Genomic DNA, 24,399 nt, shown 5'->3' on the forward strand with positions numbered 1-24,399 from the left:
GTAGGAACCTGCCACTGAATCAGAAATATAAAAAAAATGGAAAATGAAGTATTAAAAACCATTACTAATTTGAAACCATACCCTCCCACACACACTCTATATCCCGTGTATACACACATATATATGGATACATATATAAAAAGATATATAGAAATCTCTCTAAATATCTATAATTATGTAAATATTTCTATAAATCTGTCTCTACTCTGTCTAATCTGTTTATAAGTATATACTTGATTTATGTACCTTGCCATACCAATATTTGATTTGATTTATTTTTTACACCAAATACCAATAAACTTAATGAATGTGAAGTTTGTCTGTCTCTGATTCCCAAGGCAGAAGTATGTGAAGCACAGCCCTCCACTGCAATGACCTCTTTCTGTCATTGTAATTTACAGCCTTGAACCATCCTTTCATATATATCTAGGTGAGTTTTTATATATTTTTTTTAAAATTGTAACCGTGTCTCACCAGAAACAGCGTGGGTCTTCTCAAGGAAGTTAAAGTAGAGCAGCAGCCAACTGTGGCTAAAATGCTTGTTGCAATATCTGTGAAGTTGTGTTCATAAATGGGCACAATCCCAAAATGAGCTGGGGAGCGGGCTGGGACAGGTAGGTCACCCAGAGCTAAACTTCTGATTAACTATTTATGCTATTACACAATACTTGTTGAATTTATCCTCTCTGTAGAAGAAATGTAAGGTGCAAGAGCTTCTGCCACCTCCTTTGAATGCAATATAGAAATGAATAGTATGTCTCCTCAGTGATTTCCACTCATCACACCCATTTCTCAGTGCAACGAGAGCACAGAAAAACTGTAGCTTTGTTTACACTCAAAGACCTTTCCTCTCACATCTTTTAAGATGTATGTGAGTGTTTGACAGAAGTCTTTTGCAGCATCTAATATGTTTCATGCCCAAGATTTGTAGCTGAGTGACTGATCTGGCTAACTGAGCTGCTGCTGCTGCTTCTTCCTTCCCCCACCTCTCTCCATTCCCTTGGGCTCAATTTTTCCTTCCCCAGAGTGTATAGCATAGACAGACATTAACATGTCTGGGTAGTTTACGAGCTGAGCTCCCGAAGGACACTGTACTCTGAAGTATAATAAAGATCCTTTAGGAAACACGTTGACAATCTGTGCCTTCACATACCAGGCCAAACCCACTCAAGGGATGCCTCTCCAGTCTTTCTATTTTTAACTGAAAAAAAAATAATCCTTTAAGATATATGGATCTTCTAGGTTCCACTGCTGGAACAAATTATCAATGTGGATGTTTCAACAGAGCAGGAAAACAACTGCCACATTACATTAATACCATGGCTGTTTTTGTTCAAGCTGTTCCCATCTCTCCCCCGCCCCCCTCCCATACATATCACTATGCATTACTGATTCAGTGTGCACTAAAAGTACAAAAATGGGGAGTTTATATATGTTATTGTAAGCCAACAGAGCCTGCTTTGCACTGCCTGTTGCCTGCCAAAAGCAAAGGAAGGCACAATTTTTTCTGCGTGTATTCATCAAAGTTTAGAGAATTCAAGTGTGCATTGCTTCTTGCTGAAGCAATACAGGAAGCATATGCTGCCTTCTGTCTTACTACAGGAGCAAAATCTGAGATTGTAACTACCAATGACAGCTTCACTCATCAGCCTGCTCACCTGCTGTCATTAAATATGGGCTTCTTGATTATCCTTCTCAATTAAAAAAAAAAAAAAGCAAAGAAGCCACCACCACCACCAAACAAATGTATTTTGAGATTAATGATCCAACTATTATCCTCTTGAAATCTCACTCCTGGTTTGTCCCAGTTGCTTACTTCCCACACTGCAGTGACACATGCCAGACACTATGGCAGCTGGAGCTTAATTCATTGATCTTTTTACAGCTTCCAGATTATTTAAAACAGCAAGATGGGCACCCTCCTTTCATTCATCTTTTTAAAAATATTGGCCTCCAGAACAAGTATGCATGATTTTTCACATGGGTTCCCTATTTGGCCATCCCATTTGCTGTTAGAATGCTACCCCCTTGCTTGCCTTACATGGCCTGTGGGGCCCTGACTGCTCTAGCCTGCTCTGACTTTTGCCTTCCCTTACTCCATTAATGGCTTCATTGCTACTCAATGGCGTGAAGCCGACCAAATAAGGAAAAGGTGGCTGGCTTGTCCCTCAGGAGCGTCTGACTGCCACTGCCCCGCAGGAAGTATAAATTGGTGTATCTCCCTCTGAGTCAGTACCCAGCTTTTTCTCAGGAACCCCACGCAGTAGGTGCTGATCTGGTGAGTAGTCCAGCTGACCAGCCTATCAGTCAAGTTCCCAGCACAGCAGCTGCTCTGCTGAAGGCATCGTTGGGGAAATTAGAAGATCAGACTGACAAAGAGGAGACAATTTCTGGATGTCTAGATACAACTGTTGAGGAGGCTGCTTTGCATCTGTAACACAAGGGCTAATTTTATTTCTTTTTTGGGTGAGGGCTGGGAGGGGGGACTGAAGCCTCTAAACTTTTCATTCATTCATCGTTTCATTCATTGCTTTTAAAATAATATTGATTGCCACAGGTTGGCTGTCTGGGGAATTATAGACACTACAAACAAGCTGTGTCTGAAATTCCCCCACTCCCCGACCCCAGGAGAGCTCTCAAAAGTTTGCTAGTCCTTCAAAGAAAGATCTTGGAAGACATTTCTTTAAAATAATTCTAATAATGCTCTGCTAGAAGTTAACGTGCATTTGAAGAGCCGAGGAAAAATATTAACTGATTATATGTATATAAAATCTCCGGAGGGGTGGAGAAGTGTGTTTGCACTATGTGGCAACGTCCCGTGTTAGTGCAGGCAATCGCTATGCTGCATCAGTAACAATAAGGAACAGGCAACAGCTGGACGCCAGGGTCTGCCACGAGTTTATCCCGTGTGTGTGTGTGTGAGAGAGAGAGATCTAGAGGGTGATTGATTGTCTAATATCTATCACTGCGCAGTTGGGAGGAAGCAGGTCCCTTGTTGTTCAGGCAGGACCTGGGCGGGCAGAGAAAGCTGCCCCCGCCGGGCTGAGCCCGGAGTGAGCCGGCTGTGTGCTGGGGGGAAGCTCTGGGCTGGGCAGGATGGAGGGCTCTGCAGGCTGCTGCCTCCCCCGGCGGCTGCACGGGCTCTGGACACGCGGCTGGGCTGTCTTGCAGATCCCTGCCTCCCGCCCAAGATGTGTGACGACGAGGAGACCACCGCGCTCGTGTGCGACAACGGCTCCGGGCTGGTGAAGGCCGGCTTCGCCGGAGACGATGCCCCCAGAGCCGTCTTCCCTTCCATCGTCGGCCGCCCCAGGCACCAGGTAACGAGCCCCGCCGTCTCCTCCTTCAGCGCCCCTGGCCTCCGACTCGCCCCCCGCCGCTGAGCCCCAGCTCTAGCCCCCACCTGCCTTTTATCCCCGCCGCTCTCTGCCGACCCCCAGCTCCCTTCCCTCCCATGTTCTTCATCCCAGTGGGATTCCCCCTCTGATCCTCCCCACTTACCTCACTGGACTCCTTTCCCACACTCCACTCATGTCTCTACAATCCTCCCTCATTAACTTTCTCCTCTCCCCACATTCTTCACTTCCCCCACTATCTCCCTCTCATATCCTTTTCTCTTTCATCTCCCTCCTCTCCCCTGTGGTCCTTCACTTCATTCTTCACCCCACTTAACTGCTCTTTCTCTCATCTTTCCTAGTTCCTCCCTCCTCCCATGGAACAGATCTCCTCCAGCTGGTGTAAATCCATAGCTCCATTAATTGAATTTACATCACCCCCAGACCTTTTCATAGACCTTTGCCTCCCCACCTAGCTCATCTAACCCTTCACACCACTGCCACTCCCTTTCAATTCTTCACTTTTCTTTTTCTTTGATCCATTTCCTCTGTTACTCTGGAACGCTCTACTGTTTGCCCCAGACCCTTTCCCCTTCCTCTTATCTCCCCATAATGCTTCTTTCTGTCTCCCATTCTCTTACCTCTCCATATTGTGAGCATTAAACCAGCATATAGAAAACTTTTAGTAAACTGTTACCCCTGCCCCCACCCAAGAGCTACACTTTCCATGCCAAAAAATATGTAAAAGCTCAACAGTGATATTTGATATTATGGACTCAATGATGAAAAGATTAATACAATTTATCTTTTTGTTTACTACATGAGATAAGCCCCTCCTTCTCTCTTTTATTTATAATATACTATTTGGCATGATTTCCAGAATGCAACAGTTGTAACTGCTTACTAGTTTGTGAATGATTATGGCTATTGTAATGGATGCATTTCACTGTCATGGAGATAGCTATAAAAACTTTCTCTCATCCATCTATCCATAGCTTCATTTTTCATGATATTGTATGGTTTGCTTTCCACCATAGCCTTGGGTATGTGGGAATGAGCTAGTTGAGTTTTCCTGTTTTGTGTTTGTCACTTTAATTGATTAAATGAAGTAGGATTTTTTAAAAAAGAGTCAGCTATGTGTTGACTTAATTAATATTCAAAGTAAATTAATGTTGCTTTCCATATTTAACCACATTTTGGCATAGTTCATGTATTTCTCCCTGCTTTATCCTAAATAATATACTTAGCTCTTTGGCATGATTAAATCTGTGCTTAATAATGGTGTTTTCCCCCCTAGAAAATATTTCTTTATACTTTCCTCCATTAGGGTGTTATGGTTGGCATGGGTCAGAAAGATTCCTATGTAGGTGATGAGGCTCAGAGCAAGAGAGGTATCCTGACGCTGAAATATCCTATTGAACATGGCATCATCACCAACTGGGATGATATGGAAAAGATCTGGCACCACACTTTCTACAATGAACTGCGTGTGGCCCCTGAGGAACACCCTACCTTGCTCACGGAGGCCCCCCTGAACCCTAAAGCTAACCGTGAAAAGATGACCCAGATAATGTTTGAGACTTTCAATGTGCCAGCCATGTATGTGGCAATCCAGGCTGTCTTGTCCCTATATGCCTCTGGTCGTACCACAGGTAAAAAGATAAGTGATTGCTATAGAAATTTTTCCTTTCAGCACCTCAACTCCAAAGGAAAACAGACTGTGAACAATCTCTAAGGCATTCAGATTCACAGAAAAATAGATGTATTTCAAATATGGCACTGATAAAAAATTAAAACAGTCTACTGAATGTGCAGAAGGATTTTCCAGTGGTTAGGGTACTAGCCTAGGACTTGGAAATCTTGGTTCAATACCTTGTTCTGCCACAGACATCTTATGTGACCTTGGGCAAGTCACTTAGCTTCTCTCTGCCTTATTTGAGCCTCTACCTCACAGGGGTGTTCTGAGGCTGAATATATTAAAGATTGTGAAGTGATTTGAGATCTTCTGATGAAAAATGCCATAAGAAATTGGTATTATTAATTTATCCATATTGCTTTAAAATGAGCCTCAGTTGCCTAATGTCTATGTATACACTAGAGACCTTACAGTGGCACAGATGTACCAATGCAGCTATACTGCTGTAAGATCTCTCAGGTAGCTGCTCTATGCCGATGGGAGAGAGCTCTCCTGTTGACATAATTAAACCACTCCCAATGAATGGCGGTAGTTCTCCTGCTGACATAGTACTGTGCACGCTATCACTTATGCTGGCGAAACTTATGTTGCTCGGGATATGTTTTTTCACACCGCTGAGCGACATAAATTTTTCTGACATAAGTGGTAGTGAAGACATGTCCTGCTTCTCCTCTCACTTACAGTGATGTAAACCAGAAGTGACTACTATGAACTCACTGAAGTTACACTGGTATAACTGGTTTGAGTGGAGACTCAGGCCAAATGCTTGGACTTCAGTTGAAAACAATGATCACTGAGATAGTGCTAGTAAAGGTACTGAAAGGATCTTACTCGGAGTAAATGGAGAGTGACTGTTTCAAGTGAATGATCACTCTGAATCGTCAGTTATAGCCATGCTAGCAAAGGCAGAATGAGCCAGATCCATTGTAACTGTTGAATACAATATAGAGCTATGCTGATTTACATTACATTATATATACCTTCTTTTCTTACTGACTTGTGTATTGAAAGGTCATGTGATTTCTGAAAAGTTAGATGCTTCCAAGTGTATCTGATCTCAGTCATTTCTCTCTTCCAGGCATTGTTCTTGACTCTGGCGATGGTGTCACCCACAACGTACCTATCTATGAAGGTTATGCTCTGCCTCATGCCATCATGCGTCTGGATCTGGCAGGCAGGGATCTGACTGACTACCTCATGAAGATCCTCACTGAGCGTGGCTACTCCTTTGTGACAACAGGTAAGTACAACTCATCCTCATCTTCTTGCTAACATCTTCTCATCTCTCTCAAGCCACTGGGGAACTTCTGCCTCTGGCAATCCCCCTCTTCAGACCTTGACTTGCTTTCTGTGTTTCTGTAGCTGAACGTGAGATTGTCCGTGACATTAAGGAGAAGTTGTGCTATGTTGCTCTGGACTTTGAGAATGAAATGGCCACTGCTGCCTCCTCTTCTTCTCTGGAGAAGAGCTATGAATTGCCTGATGGTCAGGTGATCACAATTGGTAACGAACGTTTCCGCTGCCCAGAGACTCTCTTCCAGCCATCCTTCATTGGTAAGTGCCTCCAAGGACTCCTTTGGCGTGAGACCAAGTGAACTGTAAGGCTTGGAGAGTCCCCATTCCCTATCTACCTATTCAGCTAAACTTGGCATAAAAACAAGCAAAAAAAAATGGATTAGATTCTCCAGTACTGCTAAGCTATGCTTGGCACAAGACTATTGAGAAGGTGGCTTGCTGGCTGAGCACTTGGTTAGTTTCTTGGTGCAGATTAGAATAGCCTTCAAATTGCAACTGCACTAGCTGTGCCTGTCAGTGCCTCCCTGTGGCCATTCCAGCAACTGTGACAAACCAGGACATCGGGACACTTCAGTCACACTTCTTCTTTCCCATATAAGTGCCTGCACTGGGATGTATGAGAGGGATGGTGTAGGAGCCTCTATTGTGGCTCTGTGCTACCAGAAGATCCTATTACAAAGTGGGATGCTACCACTGACTCAATCTGCCTTGTTTAGGCTACTTTTATGCTGGAAGAGTGACAGCCAAGCCTTTGCCAAACTGATTTTTACCAAACCTCCTCCCCTCCCCCCAAAATTCCATTATTGTAATTACATTAGGGGAGATTCTTAGCTATTGTAAATCAGGATAGCTCAATTGAAGTCAATGGAGTTCTGCTGATTTGCACTAGTTGAGGATCTGGCCCGCAAGTAAATTGTTCCTATTGTGCTGATGTGGCATAATTATAGGACTCTGTCCTTGCAGAAATGTTATTGCTCACATATAAATGTCTTAGAATTAGTAGAATGTCACTGTGTCATTGGAGATTTTCCATCAGGGTGAATTTTTCAGAGACAGTATTTGAAAGGTTTATGTCTTATACTTACTCAAAGACAACAGCTGCTTCCACTGAGAAGTGAAGTTTCAAAAAGAGAGGTTTGCGTCTATGTATATGCCTTATAATTAAATACTGTCATGGCTTAGATTGTAAATTCTGCTATAGAGCCAAACAAATTTGATGGCTACAACAAGTGTTTATAGCATAAACCCTGTGTGTTATATGCAGTTGTTCATCAGCTGGCATCTCGTTGCAGATCTAGTTTCATTGCTTTCAGGAAGCACCTGTTAAATTAATACATCGGAATGTAACCTATGAACATTTGCTTCTGATGTCTTTACATGCATTGCTATACCCCTTGTCCGTTCCTGGATCATCTCTAGTCTTGATAACTGAACCTTTCTGGCCTGGCCTCTCCATTTTCTCTCTTCTCCAGTCTATCCAAAATACTACTGCTAATCTCTTCTTCTTCTGCTCTGCTCCTGTCTTTTACCAGATGAAATTAAAGCTCTTTGTCTCACTTTCAAGGCCCTACATAATCTCCATCTCTTCTGTCATTTCCTCCTATCCCTCCTCTCTACATATATTTCTATTGATCCTCTATTACTGCTCTTTGCTGTGCACTTCTTTTATTCTGCTCCACACACACTGAGAAGCTTCCGCCCACTGTCTCCAGCAAGTGACCTCTCCTTTCTAAAACGTACTTGTTTTAGGATTCTCCTTTGTGTTAGTCTCCTATAGTAATTATTATTAACCAGTACTTTTATAATTAATCTCTCCACACCCTCCCTTTATCAAAATCATTGTCACGTGTTTTGTCTTGTCTCTATTATATTGTAACACCATCCCTGTCCTGAATGAATCTTTTGCTATGTTTTATGACACGTACTTCTATGGCACTATAATAATGCTTATTAGTAATAGCTATAAATGCTCACAGATCTTTTACACAAACATTGTCCCTCCTGTATAATTTGCTGATCTATCATCTTGCCTTTCAAGGTATGGAATCTGCTGGTATTCATGAAACTACCTACAATAGCATCATGAAGTGTGATATTGACATCCGTAAGGATCTGTATGCCAACAATGTCCTTTCAGGTGGTACAACCATGTACCCTGGTATCGCTGACCGCATGCAGAAAGAAATCACTGCATTGGCGCCTAGCACTATGAAGATCAAGGTGAGGGGTTTGGTGTCATAAGAAACAGAAATTGGGGTAAAGAATGATCGCATTGGACTAAATAATTAGTTTTGGTGGTGGGAACAATTCAATAGTGAGACCAAGAGCTGCAGGATTAATTGGGAATAACTTGACTGAAGTCAGTGGAATTATACTGATAAGAAGCAAGTGTTAGGAGAGGAGAATCAGGCTGTAAATTGCTATTGAGAATATTGCATGTATTGTAAACTGGCTGCTGGAGATATTACCAGTGATAAGATAGGAAAGTTCTTTCATAATTTTATGTCGTCTGTAGCAATTTGGTATATCAAATCACTACAAAGCCCATGTAAAGTAGCTGTTGGAAACTCAAACTGTTGAACTGATGAGGATTTTGTTGCTTATCCTTCCCTAGATCATTGCCCCACCAGAGCGCAAGTACTCTGTCTGGATTGGTGGCTCCATCCTGGCATCCCTGTCCACCTTCCAGCAGATGTGGATCAGCAAACAGGAGTACGATGAGGCTGGTCCATCCATTGTCCATCGCAAGTGCTTCTAAGTGCCTTTTCCTCAATTTACCTCCCACTCAGGATGATGACATTATGCTTCTTGGAGTCTTCCAGCAATCCTTCCTGAACTCTCTTCAGTCATTGTACAGTTTGTTTACACACCCGTGCAATTTATTTGTGCTTCTTCTAATATTTATTGCTTTATAAATAAACAAGATCTGGGACTTGCAACCTACAAATGATTTTGTCTTTTTTTCCCCCTTTTTGCTCTAAAAATTAAGCTGTATACAAACTGGGGTTTGGAAACTAACACAACACATCAATGTCGTGGGTGGGTGGGTGTCCTTTTTAAATAATGTGATTATGGGCACTCTATCAGCCATGATCTATTATTAATTCAGACTTTTTTCTTTTGGAATCTGAAACAAAAGAAGCATCTTATAACACAGCTTATAAAGAAGTAGTTTGGGGGTAAAACCAGTAAGTGGGACAAGTGGAAGCAAATCACTCACATTCATTCTTTGGGTTTAAATGTTAATTTTTCAATTGCTAATTGGATTAGTTATAATCCAAGTATTTTAATACCAAAGTCCTGCATACCAAACACAGTTGGAAAAGGATAATTATGTTCATATGATCAGTGTTATTTAAAAGTAATTAACCTAAATCCTTAATGCCGAAAGCCCCTCCCCCACCCACCAGAAGCGTCTTCTGAAGGTTATACATGTTTGTGATTAAACATTAATCCAAACTGGCAATTTGACCCCTCCCCCATCTTGTCAAACCCATCAAAAATTCTGAAACAAGGACATGAAAGCTTTAATGTGCAAGAGCCAAACACAAATTTGAAGTCAAAAGTAGTATAACATACAACTATTATACAGTGCTTAATTTGTAAAGAAAGAGGTGCCAGAGCGCAAGCAACTAGGTGCCCGGACTCAAGCAATTTTTTTACTTTCATAACTGACGTGGCAAGCTCAGAGGTGCTGGGGCTATGAACTTCCAAGCCTAGAGGTGCCAGGGCTCAACCCTGGCCAGCCTGGCACAAATGAAGCACTGCTGTTATACTAATGACTATTTTTACATCAGCCAGAGTGCCCTAGACACTTTTTTAATATTCTTATTTTCCATCTGACCCAGATACTGAGACGAGACACGGCCTGGCGTTTGTAGGCTTTTTTCTGTTCCTCACACTTTCTTTTCATAACTATGCTGCTGGTTGGTTATCTTTTAAAAATTAATAAATGAAATGTGTAGTACAAAATGATTTGGGAAACTTTGGCTTCAATATTATCATTAATCAATAGCCTGTTATAGAATACATACAGGATGGGACTCACCTAGGCTTGATTTAAGCAAGCACTTAAGCACATGCCTAACTTTAGGCGAGTGCTTAAAGTTAGGCATGTGCTTAAGCGCTGTCCTGTATCAGGTCCCTGTAGAATGATTGGGCTTTAAAGGTGTTAAAGATCATGTTTAAAATAGGTTTCATACTAACTTTATATTCTTCAACTGCTATACGATATAAGAATGCTGAATAATTAAAAATAGTTGACATGCACATAGCAAGAGAGGCTTTTCCCCTGTTTCTCCCACTTACTATTCTGAAGTTTAACTAAAACTTTGGATACTTGGATGTAATCTGTGGATAAGCAGAAAAAAAGCACTTTCTGTTATACAGAGATGTATTTGCCCCTGTGAATATATGAAGATGTTTTTAGTGAACTTTATTTGTACTGTTTATAATTTATTGTACCTTGGAACAGGGTGTAAAAAGGTGGTGTTGTAATTGTCTGTCATTGTTGTAGACGTAGAATGTTTTGTTAAGAACGAAGTATGACAAGGACTTTCTCAGCTCTGATCATGAGAGTTTTTGGGGAGAAGGTTAATACTGGTTCCTAGACATACCAGAGCATGACACTGTGCATAGCATTATCAATCCTTTTTTTTTTTTTTTTTTTTTATAAATAAGCCTTTACAGTACAGTAGAGATTTATTAATCAGCACATCCCATAATTTACACCCAAAACCAACAGACACCCTCCTCCTCCTCAACCAGAGTTTAAAAGCATTGCACCATTCTGAGGCTCACATGTTGAAGAGTTTGGTATGCAGGTATAGTTTGGTAGCTTATAAAATACAGTACATAATATTTACAAGTGTACTATGAAGTATCAATATGAATAATTGAAACCAAATGACAATGACACTTGCCAATTAAATTACAGATTGTAATGCAGAATCCTTGCATTTTGATTGTTTGCTCTCTTACTTGCTAATTTGCAAAATTCAGTCAGCCACACATTGCTTCAAACTAAGGCCTGGTCCACACTAACCCCTCACTTCGGACTAAGATACGGAAATTCAGCTACGTTATTAACGTAGCTGAATTCGAAGTACCTTAGGCCGAACTTACCGCGGGTCCAGACGCGGCAGGCAGGCTCCACCATCGATGCCGCGTACTCCTCTCGCTGAGCTGGAGTACCGGCATCGACGGCGAGCACTTCCGGGATCGATCGCTTACATCCGGACCAGGAAGTAAGTTTAGACGTACCCTAAGGGAAGCTCAAAATGTTAGACAAATATGCAGAGAGAATTAAAGTTAAGAGACGATAGAGCTGTGACTGGCACTGACATTTGGGTCAGGTGTGGCAGGCATAAAGCTGACAGCATGTTCAAGAGTGTGAATAGCAGTTCATAACAATGGGCCTTTTAGCATGCGAGAGACTGAAGCATGTCACTAGTTGCTTGATGGCATTAACAGGATTCTTCTCTAGAGACATTATTGGATTAATCATTTATGGTTAATGGTACATTGTTATGGGCAGCAAAAAACATGCAAAAATATGGTGAATGGAAAACATATAGGCAACAAGGGAAGGAGATTGTGCTCTTGTCTCCTCTTTCTGCCACTAGAGCAAGTGTTTCCAAATTAGAGTGACCAGACATCCCGTTTTTAACGGGACAGTCCCCTATTTAAGCCCTCCTGCAGGTGTCCCAACTTTTTTTTAAAAACGGGCAAATTGTCCTGTATTTTCTGCCTGCTCCCCATCGGTATTGGCAGGTTCTGCTGCTGGCTGGATCCCTGCTCTCCAGCCGCCCGCACACCAGTGGTGAATGGGGATGAGAGTTCAGTGGCCAATGATGGTGTGCAAGGCTCATGGTGAGGAGAAGCTGCAGGGCCAGTCTGCTCCCCCTGCCGGTCTATCAGTGCAGCTCCCACTGCATGCTGGTTCTCGGCAAATAGGGCCCTGCCTCCTACCCCATTTCCAGTTGGTGCTGGCTGCACGCTGTGAGCTGTGGCGGCCAGTGAGTACGGGCAGGCATCAAGCGGTGACCAGTTATGTGTTGACTCTGCTGTCCGCCCATCAGCCCTTTATGTACTCCCCCTGTAGCTGTCTTCTCCCTGCTTTGCCCCTTTGCCCTCCCCAGCCCCACTGCTCCTCCATATCCCCCCTCCCCCCCCAGTGGGCCACCTCCCTCTCCCAGCACTGTGCAAAGAACCAGCCCCTGGTTGGAACGCTCAGCTCACCAGCAGCCTGGCCGGAAGGCTCCTTCTTTCCCCCACTGCCTCTGGCTGGGCTAGTGCCCCAGGAAAGCCCAAGACCCTCTGGCCCGGGGCGCTGGCCAGGAGGATCCAAGCCCTGCATGTGCCAAAGCCCCACGCAGCACTACAAGGAAGCCTCTCCACCCCTCAACTAAGCTCTGGAGTGGGAGGTGGAGGTGATTTCCAGCCTGTTCCTGCCCCAAACCTGCAGGCTCCACAGCAGCACCTGGGGCAGGAACTTAGCAGCGTCTTCGACTGCCTCCCCCCACACCGCTCTGGGTCCTGCCCCCAGGGAGCATGTGGCTGCTCCATCTCTTAGGCACCTTCCCCTGCTAAGCCACCTCTCTGGCTGGGCTCCACAGGTGCTGAAGCCCCTGCAGTCAGGTTCCCTGGGCCCTGGTGCACAATGCATCCTTAGGGCTTAACCCCTTCCTCCTAGCACTGTAGCCAGGGGACAGGAGGCGGCTGGGTTACATTGGTGGCCAGCACCGGCCTGGAGGTGTTAGCTGCCTTTTGACACTGTGTGGGCAGGAAGAGACAAGCTGCTTCCAGACATGGAGGGGAGGAAGAGCATATGACCCCACATGCCACCCCCCATGCATTGCCTCGGGACGACGTGGCGCCAGGTACTGGGATAAGCTAGTCCATCCTAGGGGCCCTGTCAGGCATGGAGGGCAGAGAGCGCTGGATGGAGGGAGTCTGTCAGTCACGCCCCTTGTGTGAGAGTGGGTGTCACCTCTCCCCATGTATGTGGGAGGGGGAGGGGTGTGTGTGTCACCTCTTCCCATGTGAAGCATAAAGCCTTAAAGATAAGAAGGTAAATAAAAAGAGTCCAACTACTCAGTATTTCTTTTTAATGGGACTCAGCCAACTTGATGTTAATTTGAACATTTGTACTGTATAGTTCTGATCAATTGCCATTGAACTTGCTTGAATACAAGTAATTTTACCTGGTGTCCAGTATTCAGCATAGGGAAATATGGTCACTCTACTCCAAATATAATATATATATTTTAAAATGTAATTATTTGGATTTAGCCTTGATTAATATAAATGCTTCACATAGGTTATCAGCAGGGTTTGAACCCAGGATCTTTACAACTGCAGCACAGCTTTCTGATATTTGAGCTAAAGAAATAGCTGGTTATAATAATAGGCTATTATTTTCTATGTTGGCTAACCACTAGGGGGTGCTATGACATCCACTTTTCTAATGGCTTACACACCTATTATTTGTTGCACTGCAGGAGAATGTTGGGATTCAGGATTCCTGGTTTTGGATGGGAGAGGCAGGCTATAGTGATTCCAAACAGCTCAGCTGAACACATAGATTTGGTATGTCATTTCCAAAAGGCGGAGTCTGCCATATTGGAAATCTCATTTCTATTATTTGATCTTGTTCAGCCTCTTTGTTATCCCATGTGTAAGATAGGGGGACTTACACTCTCCTTCCTCTTAAATAAGGTGTATGATGCTTTGATCAGTTAAAAAGGACTGCAAAGTGTACAGAATTATTAACACACATCAGTAAGAGCTATGATTAGAACTCATGACTGCTTTCTTGCTCTTAGCCCAGCATATTTTCCCCTGGGCTAAAGAGTACTTTGCTATAGTGGCTGTTTTAGTTATCCCATTAGCAGCTCTAGCATGCTGCACTCTCCATGTAGGGAGCTCTACTGGGCCTGAGAGCATGCTCAGTGCAGTTGACACCCAGGGAGCTCTGTAGAGTTGGAGCATGCTCAGATGGAATATTCAGAGATTTTCACAGCCAGCCTCTAACAAGCTTTACTGAGCATGTACAAATGGTGATTTTCAAAAGCTTACAATTCAGTTAAAAAAGGATGGAATTTCGCAGGGATGGAAAAAAGGCAGCTCTGTGGCAGGACCATTTTAAGTTTGTGCTCCAAAACCTGGAGGTGCCAGGAGCTCTTCAAAGAAATGGTAGGACAAGTTTTTTAACTAACCCTATTCTTGAAAATGGCAGAACTATTTTTGCTGAAGCTTAAAACAAAACAAAATGAAAAACAAACAAACTACAAAAAAAAAAAAAAAAACCCACTAACAACCAAATTCAGCCTGAGGCAGATAGCAAGCATGGAAAAAGTGAGCTTGAGTGGTTAAAGTTTGGCAAAATTATAAGCAACTGAAAACAGGGGCTTATAATGGCTAGTATTAGGGGATCTTAAGTGATTCACTATCAGATATGCCTTTAATAATATATCAATACATAAAATAGGGAATGTGGTGCTGACAGACTGGGTACTAGTTCATGCCTAGGCCTCACGGAACATTGACAAATGTATAGCTGGAAACCAGTCTGGCCCACCTGTGTGTTAGCACTGTTGAAATAGATGTTAAGTTTACAAGAATGAGTTTAGATTTGAAGAAATGGTTGTAGGCTTGCTATTAATCTTACTTATACTATCTGTAGCCCATGATATAAAGTTATATTGAGTATTTGCGTTGTAAACTTCTGTAATTGTGTAACTCATGAAACAGGAAAGAATTAATTAATGTAATGTGTTGGTCCTGCACACAAGAAGTCCCACTGAAACCAAATGAGCCACTATGAAACATCAAAGGACAAATACTTGTTAATTGCCCTCTTCCTCTCCCAACCCCACAACCAGGAAGCAGGGACCTGCATGTGAATTCATCCCATCAGCTTGAATTTTGGGGGGAAGGGAATAAAAATGCCTAACAAGAAGGAATGGGGTCTCACTATCCTGAATTTGGAGAAGGTAATATTTCTAAGCGTAAGCAAGGGATTCCCAAGTTGTTTAGGTTGGGTTAGCCCTAAAGGACATATAGAACTTGCATAGATAGCAGCTCCTATTACCTTTTGGAACCTAAGACTGTCACTCATTTGTGTGTGCATAGTTACCCGCTTTAACCTTGTAAATAACTCATCTTTTTTGCCTAGTTAATAAACCTTTAGTTAGTTTATTACAGAATTGGCTACAAGCGCTGTATTTGGTTTGAGGTGAAATTGACCTGGGGTAAGTGACTGGTTCTTTGGGACTGGGAGTAACCTGAATATTATTGTGATTTTTGGTGTAAAGGACCATCCGTCACAAAGGCAAGCTTGCCTAGCTGGCAAGATAGACTGGCATACCCAAGGGGACTGTCTGTGGCTACATGTTAAGGCTGTTGTAGTGCTTGAGGAGTTCACACTTGATATTTGGCTGGCAAAATCTAAGTACAGAACACACAACCAATTTGGGGTTTGTGTCCTGCTTCTCCACAGTCTGGCCTGAGGTTGGCACTCCTGGTGGTGAGCTGCTGTAGTCAGCTTGATACGGAACATATTCTGTGATGGGCTGGACAAACTGGACCAGGGCTGGGCTGGGGTTAACAGTGACAGGGTGAAACTGGCCCTGCCCTGCAATACCTGCCAGCAGTACAAAGCTTAAGGCGAGGAGGAAATTAAAGGGAAGGATGCAGGCTTTAAAATGGTCAGAGCTGTAACGCCCATTAATTGCAACAGGAATTTTGCCTTAGTAAGGCCGTTAGTGTATCACCAATTATTTTTGGTGTTCTCCTATAAAGGGAAATGTTAAAATAAATGTTATTCTCAGCAATACAGAATTGTTATTATTGGACATATCTGAACAAAGAGATTATGCTAACAGATAATTAACGGATGGCTTAATTGTGTGATTAAACTATATATGATGCTCTGTTATAGCAACATTGCATGAAATGTATTTAGCAGACATCACAGCAAATTGATGTAATTATTTGTAATCTTATTTTTCTTCACAAAGAAACCATTGGAAAAATCCATCATTGGGCTGAAATACACCAAACACAATGTGAGGAATGGCTCAGGGGAGGGCAATTATACTTTAAACACACTTTTCTTTGATTATTTTCTGACAAGTAACATTAATATAGAGGAAAAACGAAGACAGGAAGAATATGTAATGGCATGGCATAAAGGTTTCATTAGCATGATGCTGGGAGGAATGCATTTGAGATGTAAATAATATATTACGGTTGTGAAGCTAACCAATACCATCTAGGTAATAAAACAATAAAGAAGGAATGTGGAACTTTGTTCTGAATTTCCAAGCTTTTTGTCAGTTTGCATCACAAAAAATATAATGTTGTCAATGTTAATTAGTAGTACATAATTTATTATGAATATAATGGCTTTACAATCTACAGTCTCCCTTGTGATTTAAAGGCACGTCTAGCATAGTGGAATTGGGAAAGCATGTCAAGGACCTATTTAATCTAATACTGAGGAGGAGGGGTAGAATTGAAGATGGGATCCCAGGTCATATAACCCTGTGGTAGCCATTGTGGTAGAGACTCTCTTTATTTGCACTTTGTGGCTGTGGAATCTGTCTGGGCTGTGAAGTTCCAGAGGAACATACAGTAGCGGACTCAGGATATGGCCCTATATTATTTACTAGATGGACTCAAAGGTAGGGCTGGTCAAAAAACTTCAATCAAAATACATTATTTAAAAATTGGGTTTCTGTCTAAATAACAATTTTCATGGTAAGTGTCTGCTTTCCTTGAAAAATTTTGATTTTTTTTCTTCTGTCACAAAACGGAAAGCCAAAACTTTTAGGCTGAAGCCAGACAATTTTTCAATTTTTTGGCAGTTTTTAGGTAGTAGTTTTTCACTTGCCAAAACCTGAAAAAAATTGTTTTTGGTTTTTCCATGAAAAGTCCACATTCCACAGAGGGAGAACAATTCTCATTTTCTCACCAGCTCTATTCAAAAGCCTCTAGTTCTGAATAGAGGGTTATAAATGCCTATGATTGTGTTTACCCAGTGAAAAGTAGCTACTATGTTTTGTAAATGTGTATTTGGAAAATATCATAATTCCTTCTTCTCTGTAGCCATGATTGTGGATGCACAGCCATAGCCAGAAGATTTAAACTAAGCCCCTACCCACCCCAAAAAATGCTGCTTCTGAACAGGCAAAGAGCTGCTGAATGACACAAAGTGAACCCTTCCTTTAAGAACAGAGCATGATGCTTTGCAGTTCTCTGAACCCCTGGTGGGCTAGAGGAGTGAGAAACTCACTCTGGGATTTGAAACTGGGTTTCCTGCACTGATATGTAGGACAGCAAGTTGATGCCTGAGTAGATTTTTCCAGTGTTTCACAGAGTAGCTTTCTACTTTTTTAAAAATAAAAAAAGATAGGGAATGCAACTGTGACCTCACTCTATGCCATGTTCAGTTTAGTTCAATCAAAGATATTTTTTCAGTTAAGCACATGCTTGTTTCAGGGCTCATCAAATGTAAAAATAGCCTAATCCTATTTTTAATTAATAAATCTCTTGAAATCAGTGAGTTGCTGAATAACAAGCAGAACCAGATGGTAAATCAAATACAATAACACACTCCTACTACCTTAAGGGTTACAATTAATGTCACTAATTTTTAATGTACAATCCATTTGTAGGGGGAAGAAGGGCATTAGCTAACTCCTGTGGGGCTGCTCTGCCACTTGGGGTCCTTACAGTGGGAGAGGCCGGGTGGAGATTGCAAACTGGGGGAATGTGCCTTTGTCTCCACAGAGATGTTCTGATAGTATTGATAATCTTTTCCACTGACCCTCCTCTCAGGAGCAGCCACAGCTGTGGGGAGTTACTGGTGGTGTGTCTCCATTAAAGCTGTTTTCTAGAGAGTGGCATGGGGCACCAGGGCACAGAGCCAATGTGAACATTGCCCCCCCCCCCCGATATATCTCTAGCCTCCCATGGATCCCCCAGCTTCCAGAGAGATCCCTGAGAAGCCATAAGGTCTAGTCCACAAAAGGGGAAAGTCTGTTGAATGGTGGAGGAGCTCTGTGAGGAATTTTCTTTTTGTGGTGGTATTTTCCCCAACAACCTCTCTGTGGGTTTTAGTTTAGCCTCACAACATGCCTGTGAGGTAAGTAAATATTCCCATTTTACAAATGGGGAAACACAGAGGCCACTTTTTGGGGGAAAAAATGTTAACCTCTCATTTTGTGTGCTGAACTTGAGACACTTAACAGCTGATTTTCAAAGTGTTTAGTGCCCACAACTCCCATTGCCTTATTTGGAGTTGTGGACACAGAACCTTTGAAAGCTAGGTCCTCCATGCCTCTATAGGCACCCAAAATCAGAGGCCGCTTTTCAAAGCTATCATTAGTGACTTGCTCAAGGTCACCAGGGAAGCCTGCATCGGAGCCCAGAACAGAATTCCGGCCTTCCAATTTCCTTTCTTGTGCCTTAACCAAAAGATGGTCCTTACTCCAGTGGGCACAGCAGTTTGGTGATCTAAGTGCTATATTTCAAAAAAGAAGATAAAGGAAAAAAAATAAAGCAAGCAAGGGAGATCAGGAAGAAATAGAATATAATGGATGGATGGGCCTTTCTAACTGGAACATTGATGGATGGTTTTAATATAGAGATTTCTAAAATAAGTGGTGACACTGTGTGTGCTGGTATGCCTAAAATTAGACTGCCCAGCTTTGTTTGGATTAAAGCATACATGTGTTGCACCCCTATCCACCTGCCTGCTTACTTCATGCATGTGAGCTGGGAGGATATTGAGATGCTAAAGAAATTTTCTCTCTCAGATGTTGCTTGTGTCTCCTGTATGGATATATCTGCAACCATGAATGTAAAGCCTTCAGTTTGCTGTTGGTGAGTTAGCCAGCTGAGAATTGAGATTTAAGCAATATTATCTTTCTTCTCGATCTGGAGGAAGTTACAAACCAGAATTTTAGATATACAGTACCTGCAAAACTTGCATGTATACATGTTGCTTCCTCATAAACTGTATTTGCACATGCAAACTGGATAATTGTACAGACCAGCAAGTCTATAGGAGCAAAGTGAGCTTTCAGGAGCCAGGGGGTGTAAAAGCAGAGTGTGAGGGTATGTCTACACTGCAAAAAAAGATTTGCATCAGAGAATCTCAGAGCCTGGATCAACTTGGGCTTGCAGGACTCATGCTAGGGTGCTAAAAATAGCAGTGTAGACATTCTGGCTTGGGCTGGAGCCTGGGCTCTGAAACCTGGGGAGGGGGTGGGTCTCAGAGCCCTCTACTTCTATTTTTAGCCCCATAGTGTGAGTCTTGTGAGCCTGAGTCAACTGACCCAGGCTCTGAGACTCAATGCCATGGCTTTTTTTTTTTTTTTTGGCGCAGTGTAGACATATCCTGAATTTTGAAAACTCAACCCAGGGTAGAAATTTCACAAATTCCTAATTCCCATTTTCAAAAATGACATTGCTATATGGGAGTATGCAACCATGTATACATATTTGAACATTCAAGGCTTACCAAACATCACTGTCCATTTTAAAGGTTGTGATGCACTGGATTTACTTTTAAATTCAAAATTTCTTGTGTAGTTTAAAAAAATACAGATGTCATATGTAGTGAATTAGTTCATGAAAATGTCCTAAAAGGCTGGTTGTTTGGTAGTTGTGGGAATGCTTAGAAATCATTTTCAGCAGGCTCTTTCTCCATTGGTTCAGTGGAGAAGGAAAAGAAACTGACACAAATTACACAGCTTGACTGATGCAGAATACATTTTCATCAGTACTTGATGAGTGACATTGGAGGTCCTCTAACCAGAGATCAGAAGAAAACTAAGGGCTAAATTCCTGCAATCCTTATTTATGGAGGCAGCATAGGTCAATGTAGATAGTGAGCTGCAGTGGAAACCTGGTGTGATGGGTTCCCCCTGGGTAGGGTGACCAGATGTCCCGATTTTATAGGGACAGTCCTGATATTTGGGGCTTTGTCCTATATAGGCGCCTATTACCCCCCATCCCTGTCCCGATTTTTCACACTTGCTGTCTGGTCACCTTACCCCCAGGGTGCCGTTTGGAACTGAGGTACCACTGAGCCCGCCTGTTCCACCAGCCTGGGCTCCCTTACACTGTCCTGCTGAGCCAGGCCCTCAAGCCTCCTCCAGCACACACTCAGGTAGGGACAGAAAGACACAGACATTGAAATCAGCACTGCATGGATAGGCTTCAGCTAGGGAAATACCCAATGCTCAAGTACACACCCCCTCTGGAGTGTAAACCGAAAATTTTATCATCTTGCGCTGCACAGAGAACTGTACAGCATAAACTCATGAAATTCACTCCCTCCCTCCAGGTGGAGGAAGATCTGCACAGCTTTTTGCTCCCCAGTTATGAATTCCACAAACGGTTTTAGAGTAACCAAAAACAAGTTTATTAACTACACAAGATCGATTATAAGGGATAGCAAACAGATCAAAGTTGATTACTGAGCAAATAAAACAAACACATACTAAGCTTAAAGTACTAAAGAAACTGATACAAGTAGCAAATTCTCATCCTAAATGTTGTTTTAGGCAGATTGCAGAGATTCTGCTCTTGCTTGCAGCTTAAAGCTCCAGGTATTTCTTTCACACGCCAGATACCTTTCTAGCCTGGGCTCAGTCCTTCTCCCCCCCTTTGTCTTTGTTTCTTAGATGTTCACAGCAGTCAGCCTGGGCAGGGATTCAGTGAAGAACAACCCTGATTAGTCTCTAAGGTGCCACAAGTCCTCCTGTTCTTCTTTTTGCGGATACAGACTAACACGGCTGCTACTCTGAAACCCTGATTATGTCACTCCCCTACCTTAAATAGGTTTTGCATATGGCAGGAACCTTTTGTTTCCAAACTTAGTTCCCACACCAGTCAGTAGAATAACACTGGTATTCCAAGATTGATTCCCGAACTAGGTGACTTGATCACATGACTCTGCAGCCATAACTCAAAGTTTATTTGCAGTGTTCACAGGAAGGCTTTCCAGGAAAGTGGGAGATTAGCATCTTCAAAGACCTATTGTCCTCACTAATGGTCCATTAAGTTGTTCACAGCTAGCCAGCCAGACTGATTGCATTCAGTCTGGTGGGCGTTCCCCAGGTGCAAACACTTTTTTGTAGTACAGACGTATAGTCAATATTCCTAACTTTAGATACAAAAATGATACATGCATACAAATAGGATAATCATGTTCAGCAAATCATAACCTTTCCAATGATACCTCACATGACCTATCTTGCATAAAATACATTGATTGACACAATCATATTTTAATATTTCTATGAACAATATGGGAAGCAGTGTCCTACCTGGATTTTCTTCATAGGAGTGCCATTACCTCCCTATGTGACCTTGAGCAAGTTACTCTGGCCAAAATTTTCCAGCACATCCTCTAATTTTGGGTATCTCCGGTGTTGGATGGTTAACTTCAGACACTCTTGAAATAGGGCTTTTATGGAACTTAAATGGTGTAAATGACTTGTTCTGGCTCCCTGCATATGGGAGAATTTCTCCCGGCATGAGGCAGACTCTTGCATCAACATTTATATACAGTAATGTAACTGAAGACTCTAACAATGCTATATGGGATCATGTTCTTGCTTTGCAGTGGGGAATGATTTCATTCAGTATGCTTCTTGCCTGTTTCAAGAACGTATGTAGGTCTTTTTTCTGTGGATTGTATACTACCGTATAAGATGGCCAGAGTTGGCACAAACACTGGGCAAAATTTGCTAAAGTGACTAAGTGACTTAGGAACTTATTAGTGAAGTTCTAGCCTTACTGAAATTAATAGCAGTGTTCCCATTGACTTCAACTGGGACATGATCTCATCCTAACTTCCATTTTCAACAGTGATGTAGCACTTAAAAGCCTAAGTGACCTATTGACTTTAAATGGACTTAGGCTCCTAAGTCCATCTGGGTGCTCTTGAAAATTTATCCCTGCATGGTTAAGAGGAAAGAATTGTAGCTTTTGGATTCACTGATCAGATGAATAGGTCGAGACAGAGTTTCTCTTCGGGACATCACAATAGGGGCAGAGTTAAGGTGTTTGGGTGACTTAACTGTGCATAATCATACTGTCAAGTGTTGGATTTCTTTAAGTTTAACCTTTAACTCTGATTTTCCCGGATTCCTAATGCTTGGTGGTGTTTGCTTTTTAGTTATTCTTAGATTATTGATATGTAATCTTAGCTCCCTCTTAACACAGATCTTTGGGAGTATATTTTACTAGTATTGCTGGTATCTATGGATAACAGCAGTAGTGCAGTGAAAAAAAGTAAATTTGGGTGAAAATAGTTCCTGAAATTGTGATATATGGTCGGATTCCTTTGACAGTCAGTAAATTGGTGGGAAATATCCCAAAATATATTAAATGATTTCTTCAAAAACTGACTAACAAGAAAGGTAAAGTCACAAGGAGCATCATCTAGCACACACTACATTTACTAAATCATACACTCCTTATAGGACATGCTCTTCCTGATGTGTTTCTTGTAGCAGACCTGATACACCACTGGGTTATTACCAATTTACACTAGCTTAACCCCACTGATTTCAGTGAAGTTAAAATGGAGTAATGCAGTGGTGGTTCAGACCTTGTATGTTTAGGCATAAACAATTTGTGCAAGATGAAAAAGCTGAGGAAATCTGCTATTACTTCACTAGCCCAGAGGCTCCTAACTGTAGGGTCTGGCTTCGCTGCGGAGTTAGTCAGGGCTAGGGCTAACTGAAGTGTTGCCTTTCACCGGCCTCTCTCCACACAGATAAATCTCTAACCCAGGCTTGAGGGTGCTTTAAGCCTGAGTTAGCAGGCTTGGCTGTGGGCACAGGCTTGATCTTAGATTTCACTTCAGCCTGGGCTGGCAACCTGCCTACTTTGCAGTGAGAACACAGGCTAATCAAGCCTGGGTACTGTTAGTCCTCTGTAGTATCCCACAATTTCACCTGGGATGTACTTTCTTCCACACTGCATTTTAACACTGCATGCTCCATTTCTGCTGAACTTCCATAGCATTTGAACAGAGGTGCTATGCAAGAAATCCTCTTCCTGTGCTCCCATTTGGCCAGGAGCTGTGGAATTATGTCAGGAAGATCCATAATTTGGGGAAATATACCCAGAATGACATTTGTATGGTTAGTGGACAGGAAAGAAGCGGAGAGGCGGAGCAGTCAGACAGATGTGCTACGAATCACTCTGTGGTTTGCAGACTGAATTCCTTAATCACATTCTCATTAAAAGTTCTTGCTGCCAATTGCTGTTTCCTTTTACCTTCAGAGCTGATGTGTTAATCACAAATAACTTCCCTTGGAAGCTATTTACATAAAGTATTGTTCTTGTGGCCTTGCCACAGACAGAAGTTACACGCTAGGCAAAAGAGCAAGAAAGCGCACCCTGCAAATGAATTCATAGAGAAGTCCAGTTTAATGCACCACTAAGAACTATGGGATGTCCAACTATAAGTCCATCCAGCACATGGCCTTGTACAGCACCAGTGTGGGTGCAGTTATACAGATCTGGCATGGGTAGAGCTTTGCATGGGGAGGGTCCATCTGTACTAGTCAAGCCATGGTGAACTCTGCACTGAAGACATAGAAGTGTGAAACACTTGATGGAGGTCTGCAGAGAGCTGGCTGGTCATATGATGTTGGTTCTCTTCCTTGTTTTCAGCTACCAAACTGTAGTAAAAAAAGAGCTAAAATATAATGAGTATTTTACTAATATTACTTTTTCATATACATGATTTCTGTGATTATCACGTGGCGGTATTTTGATTGCAAATGGATGTCCTACAAGGCAATGTTTCTATTCAGATGTGATCCATACTATGACAAAATTCAAGAGTCCCTGCACTTGGATATTTACAAAATCTGTTATTCCTCTTTTCATACATAGTCTACTAGATACTTGACTGCCATCTGGCTGGAATTAGTACATTTTAAAATTTTTTTCAGTATACTGCAGTTAATGTTTAGGATATAGCTTCTCAATTACCAATTTTCCCAGGGTATTTAGGTGTCCTGCTATAAAATCTAC

The 24,399-nt window shown here is 42.3% G+C and overlaps 1 protein-coding gene across 2 annotated transcripts; it reads left to right on the forward strand.

Annotated features, from left to right (window-relative positions):
• The first annotated feature begins 2,139 nt into the window (after positions 1–2,139).
• ACTC1 (actin alpha cardiac muscle 1) lies at positions 2,140–9,274 on the forward strand. 2 transcript variants are annotated; one of them, XM_005299974.4, is made up of 7 exons: positions 2,140–2,278; positions 3,172–3,320; positions 4,663–4,987; positions 6,110–6,271; positions 6,394–6,585; positions 8,366–8,547; positions 8,942–9,274. In XM_005299974.4, the coding sequence occupies exons 2-7, from the start codon at positions 3,192–3,194 to the stop codon at positions 9,083–9,085; spliced, it is 1,134 nt and encodes a 377-aa protein (XP_005300031.1). In that variant the 5' UTR covers positions 2,140–2,278; positions 3,172–3,191; the 3' UTR covers positions 9,086–9,274. The 2 variants fall into 2 exon arrangements, with proteins under 2 accessions (XP_005300031.1, XP_005300032.1); XM_005299975.5 differs by having other exon boundaries at positions 2,235–2,433.
• Positions 9,275–24,399: the final 15,125 nt, after the last annotated feature.

This window comes from Chrysemys picta, chromosome 4 (genome assembly GCF_011386835.1).
Source record: "Chrysemys picta bellii isolate R12L10 chromosome 4, ASM1138683v2, whole genome shotgun sequence".
NCBI classification, from domain to species: Eukaryota; Metazoa; Chordata; order Testudines; family Emydidae; genus Chrysemys; species Chrysemys picta.